This window comes from Notechis scutatus, chromosome 3, assembly GCF_049901735.1.
Source record: "Notechis scutatus isolate UNSWTSFEM ecotype Mainland chromosome 3, rNotScu1.2, whole genome shotgun sequence".
In the NCBI taxonomy this organism is placed as follows: domain Eukaryota; kingdom Metazoa; phylum Chordata; class Lepidosauria; order Squamata; family Elapidae; genus Notechis; species Notechis scutatus.
The window spans coordinates 108,763,520-108,776,492 of record NC_142011.1 but is presented as its reverse complement, the minus strand read 5'-3'; the positions used below and the strand labels follow the sequence as shown (position 1 = coordinate 108,776,492).

Below are 12,973 nucleotides of genomic sequence, written 5' to 3'. Positions count from 1 at the left end.
GAGAGGGATCTGTCCAGTGACCTGATGGAACGATTTAAGGAGGCCTTGAAAACGGATGAGTGGTTCCTGGCAAATGCAAATAACTGCACCGTTCGCGATGGTTTAGCCTGGGTAGGTGCAAAATTGTACGTACCACAAACCCTGAGAAGCCAAGTGTTACAACAAACTCATGACTCCAAAGCGGCTGGTCATTTTGGGTTTGTGAAGACCCTACATCTGGTGAAACGGCAGTTCTGGTGGCCTTTGTTGAAAAAGGACATTGAAACTTATGTAGTGAGCTGTCCAGTTTGCGCCTCAGCAAAAAGACCTCCTGGTAAACCACCAGGTCTGTTGCAAGATGTGGCTAGGCCAACTGCTCCTTGGAGGGAAATTTCCATGGACTTTATAGTAGACTTACCCGAGAGCACCGGGCACACAGTCATCTGGGTGGTGACCGATCTGTTCTCCAAACAAGCACACTTCATACCTTGCTCCAAGATTCCCTCGGCGAAGTCACTGGCCAGATTGTTCATTATACATGTCTATAGGCTGCATGGTGTCCCTGAGCGTGTAGTTTCTGACCGAGGGGTCCAGTTTACCTCGAACTTCTGGAGGGAATATTTGAAGTTAATAGGCTCCACCCAGGGCTTAAGCTCCGCCCACCATCCCCAAACTAATGGGGCCTGCGAGAGGACTAACGGGGTGCTGGAGCAATATCTCAGGTGTTACATAAACTATCAGCAGGACAACTGGGCGGATCTACTGCCTTTTGTGGAGGTGGCATATAACAACTCTGTCCACAGCAGTACTGGGTTTACCCCCTTCAAAGTGGCAACGGGGCAAGATTTTGTACCCATACCTGAACTTCCTCGTGAAAGACCCAATGTCCAGTCGTTGGACGACTGGATATCTCAACTTCAACTCAATTGGCCGGTCGCTCGTAAAGCTTTGGACGAGGCACACCAGTCTCGTAAGAAATTTGCTGACAGGAAGAGAGCCCCGCAGAAGTCTTATCAAGTGGGCGACAAATCGAAGAAGTTGGGTCCTAAGTATGTGGGCCCTTTCCTTATTGAGCGGATTGTGAATCCTGTGACTGTTCAGTTGACTGTACCAAAAACTCTTCGTCGTATTCATCCAGTTTTCCATGTTAGCTTGTTAAAACCCGAACATACCTGTACATTGAGACCGACCCAGACTGATCCCCCCGTACCATTGTTGATTGAGGGTGAACAACATTTCGAGATTAAAGAGATCTTAGACTCTCGGAAATGGAGGGGTCGTCTCCAATATCTTGTAGCTTGGAAACATTTTCCTCCATCCTATGCTGAGTGGGTAAATGAGAAAGACATCAGGGCTCCTGAACTGCTCAAGAACTTTTATGCAAAATACCCCGATAAACCATAGAAGTGTATGCAATCGTTAACATATTTTTATGTTATTTTATCTTACAGGGACTAATGTCCTTTTTCTAGGGGGTCCGAATGTCAGCCTCAAGATATCTTCCACATCTTATACCTTCTGCATCCTAACTATTGCATCTTCTCTGCTGCTATGCTATACTATTTCTTTCGGCTGTCATTAGCAATGGGGGGGAGGGGGGAACTTGGAGGGGAAGAAAGCTGGAGGTGTTTTGCATTCCTTTGCTGTGGATAGCAAGGGGAGGGGGTATATGAATTCTTGTCTTTCCATTTCTTTAACTTTCCATTTCTTGGCTAGCTTCTATCCCTTTTTGCGCAGCTGCGAAGTTTTATCAAAATATGTCAAGGTCAACGGACAGAGGCCTCATCACCACCTGAAGATGGCCACATGATCATATTCAGAACTTTTAATTGGAAGAGTCATTTGGACTTTGGGGGGTGGGAACAATTCCATTCCTTTGTATATGTGATTTGCGCGCCAATTTCTCAGATTCGGAATTAAATCTGTAGCTTCCACTTTGATTTCCAGTAAAAGGATAACTTTGCTCTAAACCATGGAGTTTGAGTATTTCTTTCTTGGATTTTGAAAGGAGCACAACCTGACAGACATTAATTTGCCCAGGATGGTATAAAGGACTCCTGCCTTGGGCGGAGAGTTGGAATAGAAAACTTCCAAGGACCTTTCCAGCCCTATGATTCTATGTTTCTATGCTCCTCTGTAATTTGAATCATTGCATATACTGTAAATATAATGAAATGTAACAAAATTGATTCAGTCCTGCTTAGCAACCAAAATATTCCACTTATTGAGCAGAAATTAAAAAGAACTTGTAAAAAAAAAAAGAGACCCTGTATTGTTTTGATACATGTATGCCTTTGTGTTATAGTTGGCTGCAACATGCATAGGCTAATGTTTTAAAGAAGATACACAGTGCTCCATTAAAAAAACAACAGCGTGGGAAAGTACCCATGAAGTGTAAATCACAGACTATTTTATTGTATACACTCATTAAAAGGATTAAGAGTCGATCCCACATTGCATGGCTTATTTCTTTCTACTGGGGTAGCTCAGAAGAAATTCTGGGTGATTCATGTCGGTTGATAATTAGTGGAAGGAAAGTTTGCTAACAAGATTTCTACCTCTATTTCCATTATCTATTTTCCCATTATCAATCTCTTCAATGTAATCAAATCTTGGAAAGTCTGATGTTATAGGCCACCATGTTGAAGTTATCCCAAGCCATTATTTTCTTCTCTGTAGGGTTGTAGTCTACCATGCTGCTGTATCTATAACGGTTCTCAAAGCGGATCTTCAGCGGTGCACTGTTTCCTGTACTTGTGCGGTAGATGAAATTCACAGTGGCCTCAGGGGATGAGTAGCTACTAATGGTATACAAGGAGCCACAGATCATGAAGGAGTTAGCCACAGACTGCTTGTAAATATTGGTCCTCCATGTCTGTGAAATCTTCAAAGTTTCTGGGTCCAGTTTGGAAAGCACAATAGCTCCCTTGGCATTTTCAGTGCTATAAATCACCCACAGTCCAATCTCATCAACTGCTAGATCAATATCTGTATATCCACCCCAGGAGTAGGGAAATTGTCCATGATAGCCAGCATCAGGCAACTCCTTCTGAACTGCAATGACTTCATTCTTCAGGTCATATTTCACCAGTATTCTAGACTTGTGCCTCTGGAAATAGAGGAAACCTCGATAAACAACAGCCCCAGTGCTCTCCATGGATCTGGGCAACACATGAACTTTGGAAGGGTAGCCTTTCACAAACTCATCCAGATCATCATATTCAAAGACATGGCGGACATCCGCACTGACAGTGTCAACTCTCCAAATTGTCCCATTGGTATATGGAGACACAGGTTGTGGGTCCTTCATCCACACACCATACTTCCCTGTGATGGTGTCAGCCTTGTGAAAGGTCACTGGTGCACCAACCCAAACTAGGGTTCCGCAACCTAATTCAGGAAATAAGCAAGGAAGTTAATCTCTGAAACTAAGGAATATGTAGCTATACACTATTACTTTAAAAATTGATGCTCTCCAGACAGAATCCAAAAAAGGGATGCCAGAGCAGCCTGTATGAACATATGTAGCTTCAGCCAGTTTTCTGAAGCTTTTTTCTGGCTCTGCTATACAAGAAAATATAAGGAATAGAGAAAAAGCTTCTTCCATTTTATTAATTAATTAATTAATTAATATTCTACCTTTTGGTAACCAAGACAGCCAACAGTATTGTTTGTTTTTGAAGTTCCTTAAGTTATTTTTGAGTGTTTTTTAAATGAAAATTATCCCTCAAATAATGCCTTTACTTTTTAAAATTCTGAATATAATTTGCAACATTGGCAGTTTTGGGGGTATGTAACAGTATTTGTCTATTCCTACATTCAGAATGTACTTCCTACTTTATCCCAAGTGATCTCTCTCTCTCCCTCCCTCCCTCCCTCTCTCTCTCTCTGACACACAGAGACAGAGACACACACAGACACAGACAGACAGACAGACAGACACACACACACACACGTGTGTGTGTGTGTGTGTGTGATTAGCTATCTATAAAGAACAATGAGAAATGGATGTAGGGTTAATATTTTCCATATTTTTCCAACATTCAAACTCAATGCAGAAGAAACGAAATTCAGGAGAAATGTTCACTTAATTATGGAACTATTGTGTAGCACTTCAGATCAGGAACATATGAAATGTAGGCTTGGTTCCATGGGAAAGAAAGAGAATGAAAGAGGAAAGAAAGAACTTGCTTGAGTGCCAGGGAGCAACTGAGCCAAACATAATCTGCTTTTTATAAAAGACAACAAAAAACATATGGGGGGAGGAGTGCCTGATAGTTAGCCAAGAATGCAGTTTCTCAAAATAAGCAAAGTTCAACTGGCCTTATTTTCTAGTTCAAAGGATTACATTGTTAAAGCATTGGATAGAGCATTCATTTACTGTCCTCATTGCAAAATTATTGTATTTTATACAGCTAGTTTTATCAAATGATATTTCACATAATCCAGGGCAATATTCCTAAAATAATACTATCAATACCAGAGCTGCATTCCCATTCACCTTTCTAACCATGAATTTAGCATTCCTGCAAGCTACCTGGGTGAACATATGGAGTTTGAAACCAGTTTGTGGACCCCGACCTCATGAGTTCAAGCAAATGGCTGAAATGGACTTTAGCTTTCCCTTCATCGAGTCTCTGAGTCTCACTGTATCACAACTTTTCAAAGGTTTCCCACCCACCCACCCCAGAATTGGTCAGGATGCTATGAGATTGACTATCATGCAAAATACTAGGAACCTATTTTAATATCTTCCTTCACTTGGCAAATAGAGCAAGGGACAAAATTTTGATGGCACTTCTGAAAAAAAGAAATTGGCAGGCAAAAAAACCCTCCTGTTCTGTCTTCAGACTAAAATGAAAGTATTTCCAAATTCTAAGCTAGAACCTGGGCAAAATAAGTACCAAATAGGAAAAAAATAATTAATGAGCTTGGAGGAAGAGAATGGCAGCCTAAATAGAGCTGAAAAAAAAAATCCAGGAACATACACAAAATTTAATACCTGGTTCTTCAGCTTCAGTGCTAGGTGGTGAGGGTGAAATGCCTTCCTCGGTGAGATGAGATGAAGAAACCTCAGCAAAGCCTAATTTGAGCTCCTGATAGCCCAAATTTTCAGTATCCCACTTAGACACTTGAGAGAAAATGGAAGGAAGACAACAATGTTATAGTATGCCTACCTGTTGACAATTTATACACATGAAAGAGCAGTTTGTGACTTCATCTGAAAACTTTACTTGTAAGTAAAGATCACTTTAGTGTGTAGAAAGCACTTCAAACATTTTATTCATTGAATTCTTTTGTAAGGCAGATACATTGCAAATAAAGGAGGATCTCATAATAAGATAATATAATATAACTAAATAATATATATAAATAATAATAATAACTAAATAATAATAATAACTAAATAATAATATAACTAAAAAAGCCTTCAACTGATACTATAAAATCTGAACCTGGAACTTTATAATAATAGGTGATAAATTAGGTATCATATGCATAGAATTGCCTCATGAATCTGGTGTGACTTCTCATACTTCAGGAGAAATGAGAGACAAATGTTAATTTTGCCCTTCCACGTGTAGATAGAACCTATTGATGGCAAAAAAAAAATCTCTATGGTAAATACAGTTCGTGAATTGCAATCCAGAAGTAACAGATTTGCTCTTTAAGGCTTTTCATTGCTTTTGGTCCATCTATGAAGGCTCTGCATATGATTGAGGATCCCAGGAAGTAATACTTTGCTCATATGGACAGCTACCATAGCTGGATGAAGTTCCCTGCAGAAGACAAGCAGCCTTACACAGCAAACATTGCAATTGCAAAAGCTACAGGAGTAGTTGCTTGGTACAGTTTATGCTGATTTTAACTTTCCTGTTTAAACCAAAAGGAAAAGTCACTTTTAATTATCTTTTTCTGTGTGAATAATTTCATTAGTTTAGGGTAATCGTGGAGAGAGCTTGTCCATCACAGATACTGGTAGTAAACAACTAAACAGTATCACATAGTAAAAGGAGACTCCTACAGGGTATAGTGTTTGAGGTTTTTCAGTAGTACCAGAAAGACCAGATTCTTGTTTTCAGTAGTCACAGAAGGTGACTACTGCATGTGATCCTGGCCAGTCACTCCTTAGCTCAAATCAGCACCAGGCGCTGTAACAAGCTAGCTAACCAAAAAAAAAACAAAAAAAAACCCTCTATGCCATATCACAGATTGGCAGACTTTCCTGTAAGAACTAAGCAAGTAGACCTCACAACCATGCAGGACAGATGCTAAGAAAAAACAGTACCTGTTTGCTAAAGAATTCCCACATTTCTTTTTTTTCTTCTGACAAAATCATTTCCCAAAATCTATGGACCATTGTTTCAATATTTTTATCTCCTGTTCTCTTCTCAAAAGACACTATGCCAGATCCCACCACACCCAAATCAGCATCCTTTTCCAAATTGGCCCATGAGTAAGTAACATCTTATTTCTCTTCTTGCCTTAGTGTTAAAGTCCAACATTTGCAATCATAACGTTTGAAGCCATCCTTTTCCAACTGTCCTTCCTTTAGTAGTTCCCAATTCCACTTTTCTTTGTTTCTTCTCAAAAGTCAGACAACTCTTGGCTTAATATACTGTTTTCTATAGCTCACTGCTTTCCAGAAGGAATCAAATTTTTGCTGGAATGCTTCAGATTCACATTTGTGTCATCTAAATCTTGAGTAATCAGAAGGTGTGTACTTATACTTTATTTATTTGTCCAAGTATGGTTACACACACAAGGAATTGGTCTCCAGTACAGAAGCACTCAGTGTACTTGCAAAAACAACAGAATATAATACATAAAGTGCACAGACAAATATAAAAAGAATACATTTATTAAACTTGACATCTTTAAGATATACAAACTTTTTCTGTCTTTGTAGTATTGTTAATATCTAAACTTTTTTTAGAGGGGAGCCATCTTATCTTTTTGAGGAATATTTGTCATAGTCTGAATTTATGAAATTTTACAGGATCCAAGCAGTGGTCCCCTCTGCCTTCCTCTGATTTTTTCCAGGAGGGCAATTCTATTAGGGAGAGAAAGGTAGAATAGCTGCCAAATCAGAAGTACTGTTTGTATGAAGACTGGTAGCTATGCAGCTGTTTTAAAAGTGGGTAAGATGACTTCTGACTATCAGCTGGAGGCAAATGATAGAATGAGGGCTGTTCCACTAATGCCCTGATTGCAAACTTTCTAATTAGTCACTATTGGAAAAAGAAAAATGGATTGAATTAATCCAGGCTACTCAATTAAAATATCTTTTAATAGTTGCCTACAACGAAAACTATTAAATAGCCTCAGGCATTCAAAAGAAAAAATAAAAGTATCGGATGAGGTTTACTACTCTAAAATGTTTCACTAATAGACACCAGATCCCAGTTCCAATGTTTCATCACTTTTTTTCCCCCAACATCTGGCTTTTTAAAATCCAGTGCATCTGGACAAAGCAAATCCCCAAAAGGGGAAGCTGGAAATCTTTAGCCTTTTCCAAATTGCTTTATAAATTTAGCCAGAGATAACATACATGCCAAAGAAAATGGCTTATCATAAAGATCTTCACAGGCCTTTTGCTCTTGTTAGCATCATAAACAGTGTGACAAGCTACCACAGTACATACTTACCGGAGTTTACCACATCCTGATCTGTTGTTACTATCACTCTTTGAACTTTGTCCATAAATGCAAGTAAATCAAAGCCAGATCATTTGACTGGACATTTAGAATAAGAAAGCCATCAACAGATTCTTAAATCTTATTATCTTATTGTATATCAGTCAGAGTACAACAAAAGAGAACTTAGAGATCCAATATTTACTTATGTTTTTAGACATTTTTTCCATTCTCTTTCACTCCTTGTTTTTTTTAAAAAAATCTATCCTTAAATAACAAAGTGGTACAGACCCTGGCATTCAGACACCCCCAAATCCTCTTTATTTGTAAAAATAATGTATTTTGTTTTCATGGCTAAATTTCCATAACTTATTTTCATCACATTTTCTCCAGATGTTTGCTTTAAAAATGATTAATTAAAAATAAATAATCTATAATTGTACATTATATATATTTTTAAGAACACATTTCCTAGCTGGAGAACCTCCAGATTTACCTTCCCGAGAGCCTTGAAGGAGCTCACTGCTGGCTTCTCTGGTCTGAGGACAGTTGCTTACTCTCAGCTGAGCCACCTCCTCAATGCTTTTCTCTAACCTTTTCTCCAGCTCATTCTTTTCTTCTTCTAAAGCTGACTTGTCTTGAAGGAGATCATTTATGGTAGATTCCAGCCTGCTGATGTGGATGTCCCTCTCGGCTTGTTCCCTCTTCAGACTCTCTACCTCCCTTTGAAGCAAGCCAACTGTAGATAAAGAAGTCCTCCTAAGTTGACTTCCTTGTAGCCGATTCACCTGGTTCTCCAGAAGATCGAGCTGAGTTCTAGTTGACTCTAGTTCCAGCTGCTGAGCTTTGCTCTCCCTCTGGAGATCTTGAATGGTTATTAATACCTCACTGAAGCCTGTACAGCTGTCTTCATTTTTACTGGGTACAGTGAAGGAATAAATGCATCTCCCATCCTGGTTATTGTTTTTGTGAAAATGGACATTACTTCCCAACGTTCCCCATGCCATCCAGACTAAAATCAGCCATGTCACCGGCATCCCTGTGATTTCACACCAGCCTCTCTCTTTCAAAGTGAAGCAAGTTCTTTGTGAAAGAGAATGTGGATAAATTAATTCAATACTTGCAGACCACAGTTTTTTAATGTTGGGAGTTAAGGGAGGTGCAGTAGAGGTTGGCTAGAAGCAGCAGAACTTACAGAACATTTTACAAATTTTAAGTCTCTTAAAGAATTAGCATTTTTTCTTAGAAAATATTGCAAGACAAACTGCCAATTTTTGGCTGATGGAGGCAGATCTGAAAGCTTTATACATTTATAAAGTCAACAGCTTACATGTTTGTGGATGCATACATGAGAAAAGAAAATGAGATTAACTGAATAAAACAATTTAAGGTTGAGGGGAAGATGGCCAAATCTATAACATCCAAATGTTTTCTAGATTATTCTGGGAAGACCAATACAGTAGTGTTTTGATATTTTTCTCTTATTCTAGGATATTTTCTTTCAGTATCCCAAGTTCCTCTTTCATTTTTGTTAACTATAAAAAGGAATGTAACATGGGGTTTGAGGTTTTCTCTCCTTTTACATAGAAAGATCCCGCTTTATTTACCCTGATAAACCACTTTTAAATGATCTTCCCATTCGGTTGCTTATTGGGAAACTAAACCAAGGCAGGACCTAGGCTAGGGCCAGATTTGGCTATCAAAAGACAGCAAAGTTTTGCTAGTAATTTGGAAATGTGGAAAGAGGGAGAGTTGTAGTTGTTATTTATCTCAGCTTTCTCCCCTATACACTGGAGGAATTAATTGCCCGCTCTTTCCTCCTACCAACCCTTGAACCTGGATGCTTCTAAGGCAAGAAATGTAGAAATTTCCATAGCCTTATCCACAACTTTTAAAAGTCAGAATTTCCATGCAAGGGTGGAGCCGTTTCTCCAGGCTCCGTAAACGCACTCAATCAGGTCACCTCCTATAGGCCTCATAAATATTTTAGACTTAGTTCCTGTGCTACTGGGAAAGTGAAGGCAGTTCATTGATTAATTCAACTTTGTTGATAACTTTGACCGGAAGGTCTAGAAGAGCCTTTTCTCTTGCGGCCACCACCCTTTGGAACAGGAGTCTCCAACCTTGGGTACTTTAAGCCTGGAGGACTTCAACTTCCAGAATTTGCCAGACTTGCTGGCTGGGGAATTCTGGGAGTTGAGGCCCTCCAGGCTTAAAGTACCCAAGGTTGGAGACCCCTCCTTTGGAACACCCTGTCACTGGAGCGGAGATCCACCTCTATCCTTTTGGCCTTCCAAAGGGGTTTTAAAACCTGGCTCTGGCAGTTGACTTGCTGCCATTATGGGGGTGCTCCATGCTGGAGCTGACTGACAGGGTGACAAGCCCCCACCCCTAGCCTATCTGACCTCTTGGTTTTTAGTCCCTATTTCTTATTAATTTTAATTGTTTTTATACTTACCTTATAATGTGCTAAGCTATGCAGTCACTTCAATAGGGAGATGGGCAGCATATAAATTTAATAAATAGAACAAATTAAAAAATAAAGCCTTTGCTTTTTAAATTAAAAAAAAATCCCTTGTCATCTTTTTTGGAGGTATGTATCTTTCTTAATCTCTGGCCATCTATCAGATGCCTGGGAGCTTGAGGTTTCTGAGCAGTTCCCAATACTGCACTCTTATGGACAGAGAGCTCCAACGTTTTTCTTGGAATATATTGGAGCCGCTCTCCCAGCTTAGGAATCTCAGCCCCAAATACTCCTAACCATCACTGGATCATTTAGGCCATTACTTTCCACATCTTCTCTAGTTCGTTCTTTCTGATACTTCTCCAGCTTCTCATACTCCTGCCTGATGTTGTAGAAGGGTAACTGGTTCTCTTCTCTTCTTGTTTGTTCTGGAGCAGCTTCTGTTCCCAATTGTCAGCCCCTCTAGGAATACCAGAAAATAAATTCCACAGGAAGAGCAGAACGATACTTTATTGAAGACAGGCTATAATAACAGAATCTTGCAAGTCTGATTGTTCTTCTCCTCTCCTCCCTTTTATTCCCCAAATAATTTGCCTGATCTTCTTCAGAATATTATTTCTCAGAAGTTAAAAAGCTCTTTTTACTTAGATAATATATCTTGCATATTTCTGTCCCAGTTTATACTTTACACCCATGAACAGGTTGCCTTGCATATAGTGTAATTGCAAATAATTTAATTTTAGACATTCTTTTCCTTGTGGTAGATGAACAAGTGAATCAAAGCTCATGTTTTTTGTTTTCATCTCTCTCTTTTGGATCTTGATTACAGTGTTTTATAAGATAGTCATAACACATCAAACTTTTAGTAGGAAAGGCATAATGTATTAAATAACTGAATTTGGGAAATGGATTAAATAACTGAATTTATACAGTATAATCCCAAATTTTGCCAGTCACCTTAATTTTCTCCAAGTGTGATAATTTTCTCCACATGTTGAAAAAATTCTACTCTATGAATTGCTATTCATATAATGAAGCAACAAGATTGAAGGCATAGGAACAAAAAGATTTAGCAGTTATCAATGTAAAAATAGGAATGCAAAAGAAATAAGGGGGACACCCCCCCCCAAAAAAAAAATATGTTCAGAAAGAAGCCTAGAGGATAATAAAGTAAATTATAAGAATAAAAATTACCAAAAGTTCAGAAAAGACCAGGAAACATTAATAATATGGAAATCAATTTAAGAGACAGGACAGCAGCAATAGTATCTCAGACAAAGTAGTTATCTTAAAATAAGATTTTTCAATCAATGTCAAATGATTCCTCATTTGAAAGGAATGAGCGTAACCAAGGTCAACAAAGGATTTTTAAAAATGAATGGCAGCCCGAAAGGGAAAAAAACGAAGTTTCTTTTTAAATGCTTGAGGAAAGCTTTGGAATGAATAGAACCCAGAGCAGTTGGATAAAGATATGGAAATACAATGCAGCCATCAAGAAAACTAGCCAGTCTCTTCAGTAATACAAGATTACACAAAGCATCATTCCAAAAGAAGTATATTACTCATAATTCATTCTTTTTTTCTATGACTCAAACCATTATTTTGTGCTCCATCATTACCACAGTGATTTATAGATCATGTAATATAATTTGTCCAAGTGCTTTAGAAAAAGGTACATTATCACTTGAAGAGGATCAATATTTTCCAGTATTGTGCAAATACATTTTTATTTTGTTTCCTGATATTATTTTGCTGCCTTGCTTTGTGTGATTGACCTTATTTTTATTGTACTTTAATACAATAAAATGTTCCATGCTTTGGCAACCTTTTGTATGATGGAATCACATATGAACCACACAAAGCACATTTTTAATGCACATACATACATACACACACACTCCTTCACACCTCCATATGAATATGATACCTTGCCACAATAAACATTTAAAGTTATTTAGGTCTTGAAGCTGGAAAATTAAAATGCTTTCGTGGTACAGGTAGTCCTTTTAAGTGAATCTGGCTTCCACATTGACTTTGCAGGTCAGAAAGTTGCAAAAAGTAATCACATAATCTTGGGACACTGTAACTATCATAAATACATGCCAGTTGCCAAGCATCCACATTTTGATCATGCAACCATGGGATTTTGCAACAATTGTAAGTATGAAAAACGATCATAAATGTCTGTTTTCAGTGCCGTTGTAACTCTGCACGGTCACTAAACAAATGGCTATAGGTTGAGAACTGCCTGCAATCTCATTCTCATGCCAGTAGTTCTGCATTGATATTCATGCCTACTCAGAAATCATTCATTCCTCTCTCTGCACACAGTAAGGCATAAGAAAGTTTCCTAGACAATGGGATAATAAGCAGCTGAAATAATAAATGCGGAAGAGAGAGAGATGCCAGGGAGTCCCAAAACTATTGCTGCAGGCCTAGATAAGGGGTGTCAAACTCGATTTTATTGAGGGCTGCATCGGGGTTGTGTTGGAACACACCGGGGTGTGTGTGTGTGTGGGAGTGGCCATGGTGGGCATTTGATACATGCTCAAGATGCATTTTTCCCCCTTTGCATTCAAAACAGCTATTCCAGACAAAGGGAGATTTACTTTCTGGCACAAATAGTCTCAATTCCAAAATGCAGAGATTAAAGACATGTAGAGTCCCCAGCTGCTATGGGGCTTGACTCTTTTGTACAGGAGCAGAGCATAAATGAACTGACAATTTCTCCAGATGTCTCCAAAAACTGTCTGTCCAACAGTGTGTTTTGTTACTACCTCTGACACAGTCCTACAGGAGGACTTAATATTAGTAATAATTTACAAAATTGATATACCACACAATTCCTAATGACTCTGGATGTTTACAATTAAAAATGTACAATTAAATCAAT

General features: G+C 38.6%; 1 protein-coding gene across 1 annotated transcript; it reads right to left on the bottom strand.

Moving 5' to 3' along the window:
* Positions 1-2,372: 2,372 nt before the first annotated feature.
* MYOC (myocilin) lies at positions 2,373-8,754 on the bottom strand. The gene is made up of 3 exons (XM_026686934.2): positions 8,113-8,754; positions 4,982-5,110; positions 2,373-3,369 (listed from the first exon to the last, which is right to left on the bottom strand). Exons 1-3 carry the CDS (start codon positions 8,651-8,653, stop codon positions 2,585-2,587), a joined length of 1,455 nt encoding a protein of 484 aa, XP_026542719.2. The 5' UTR covers positions 8,654-8,754; the 3' UTR covers positions 2,373-2,584.
* Positions 8,755-12,973: the final 4,219 nt, after the last annotated feature.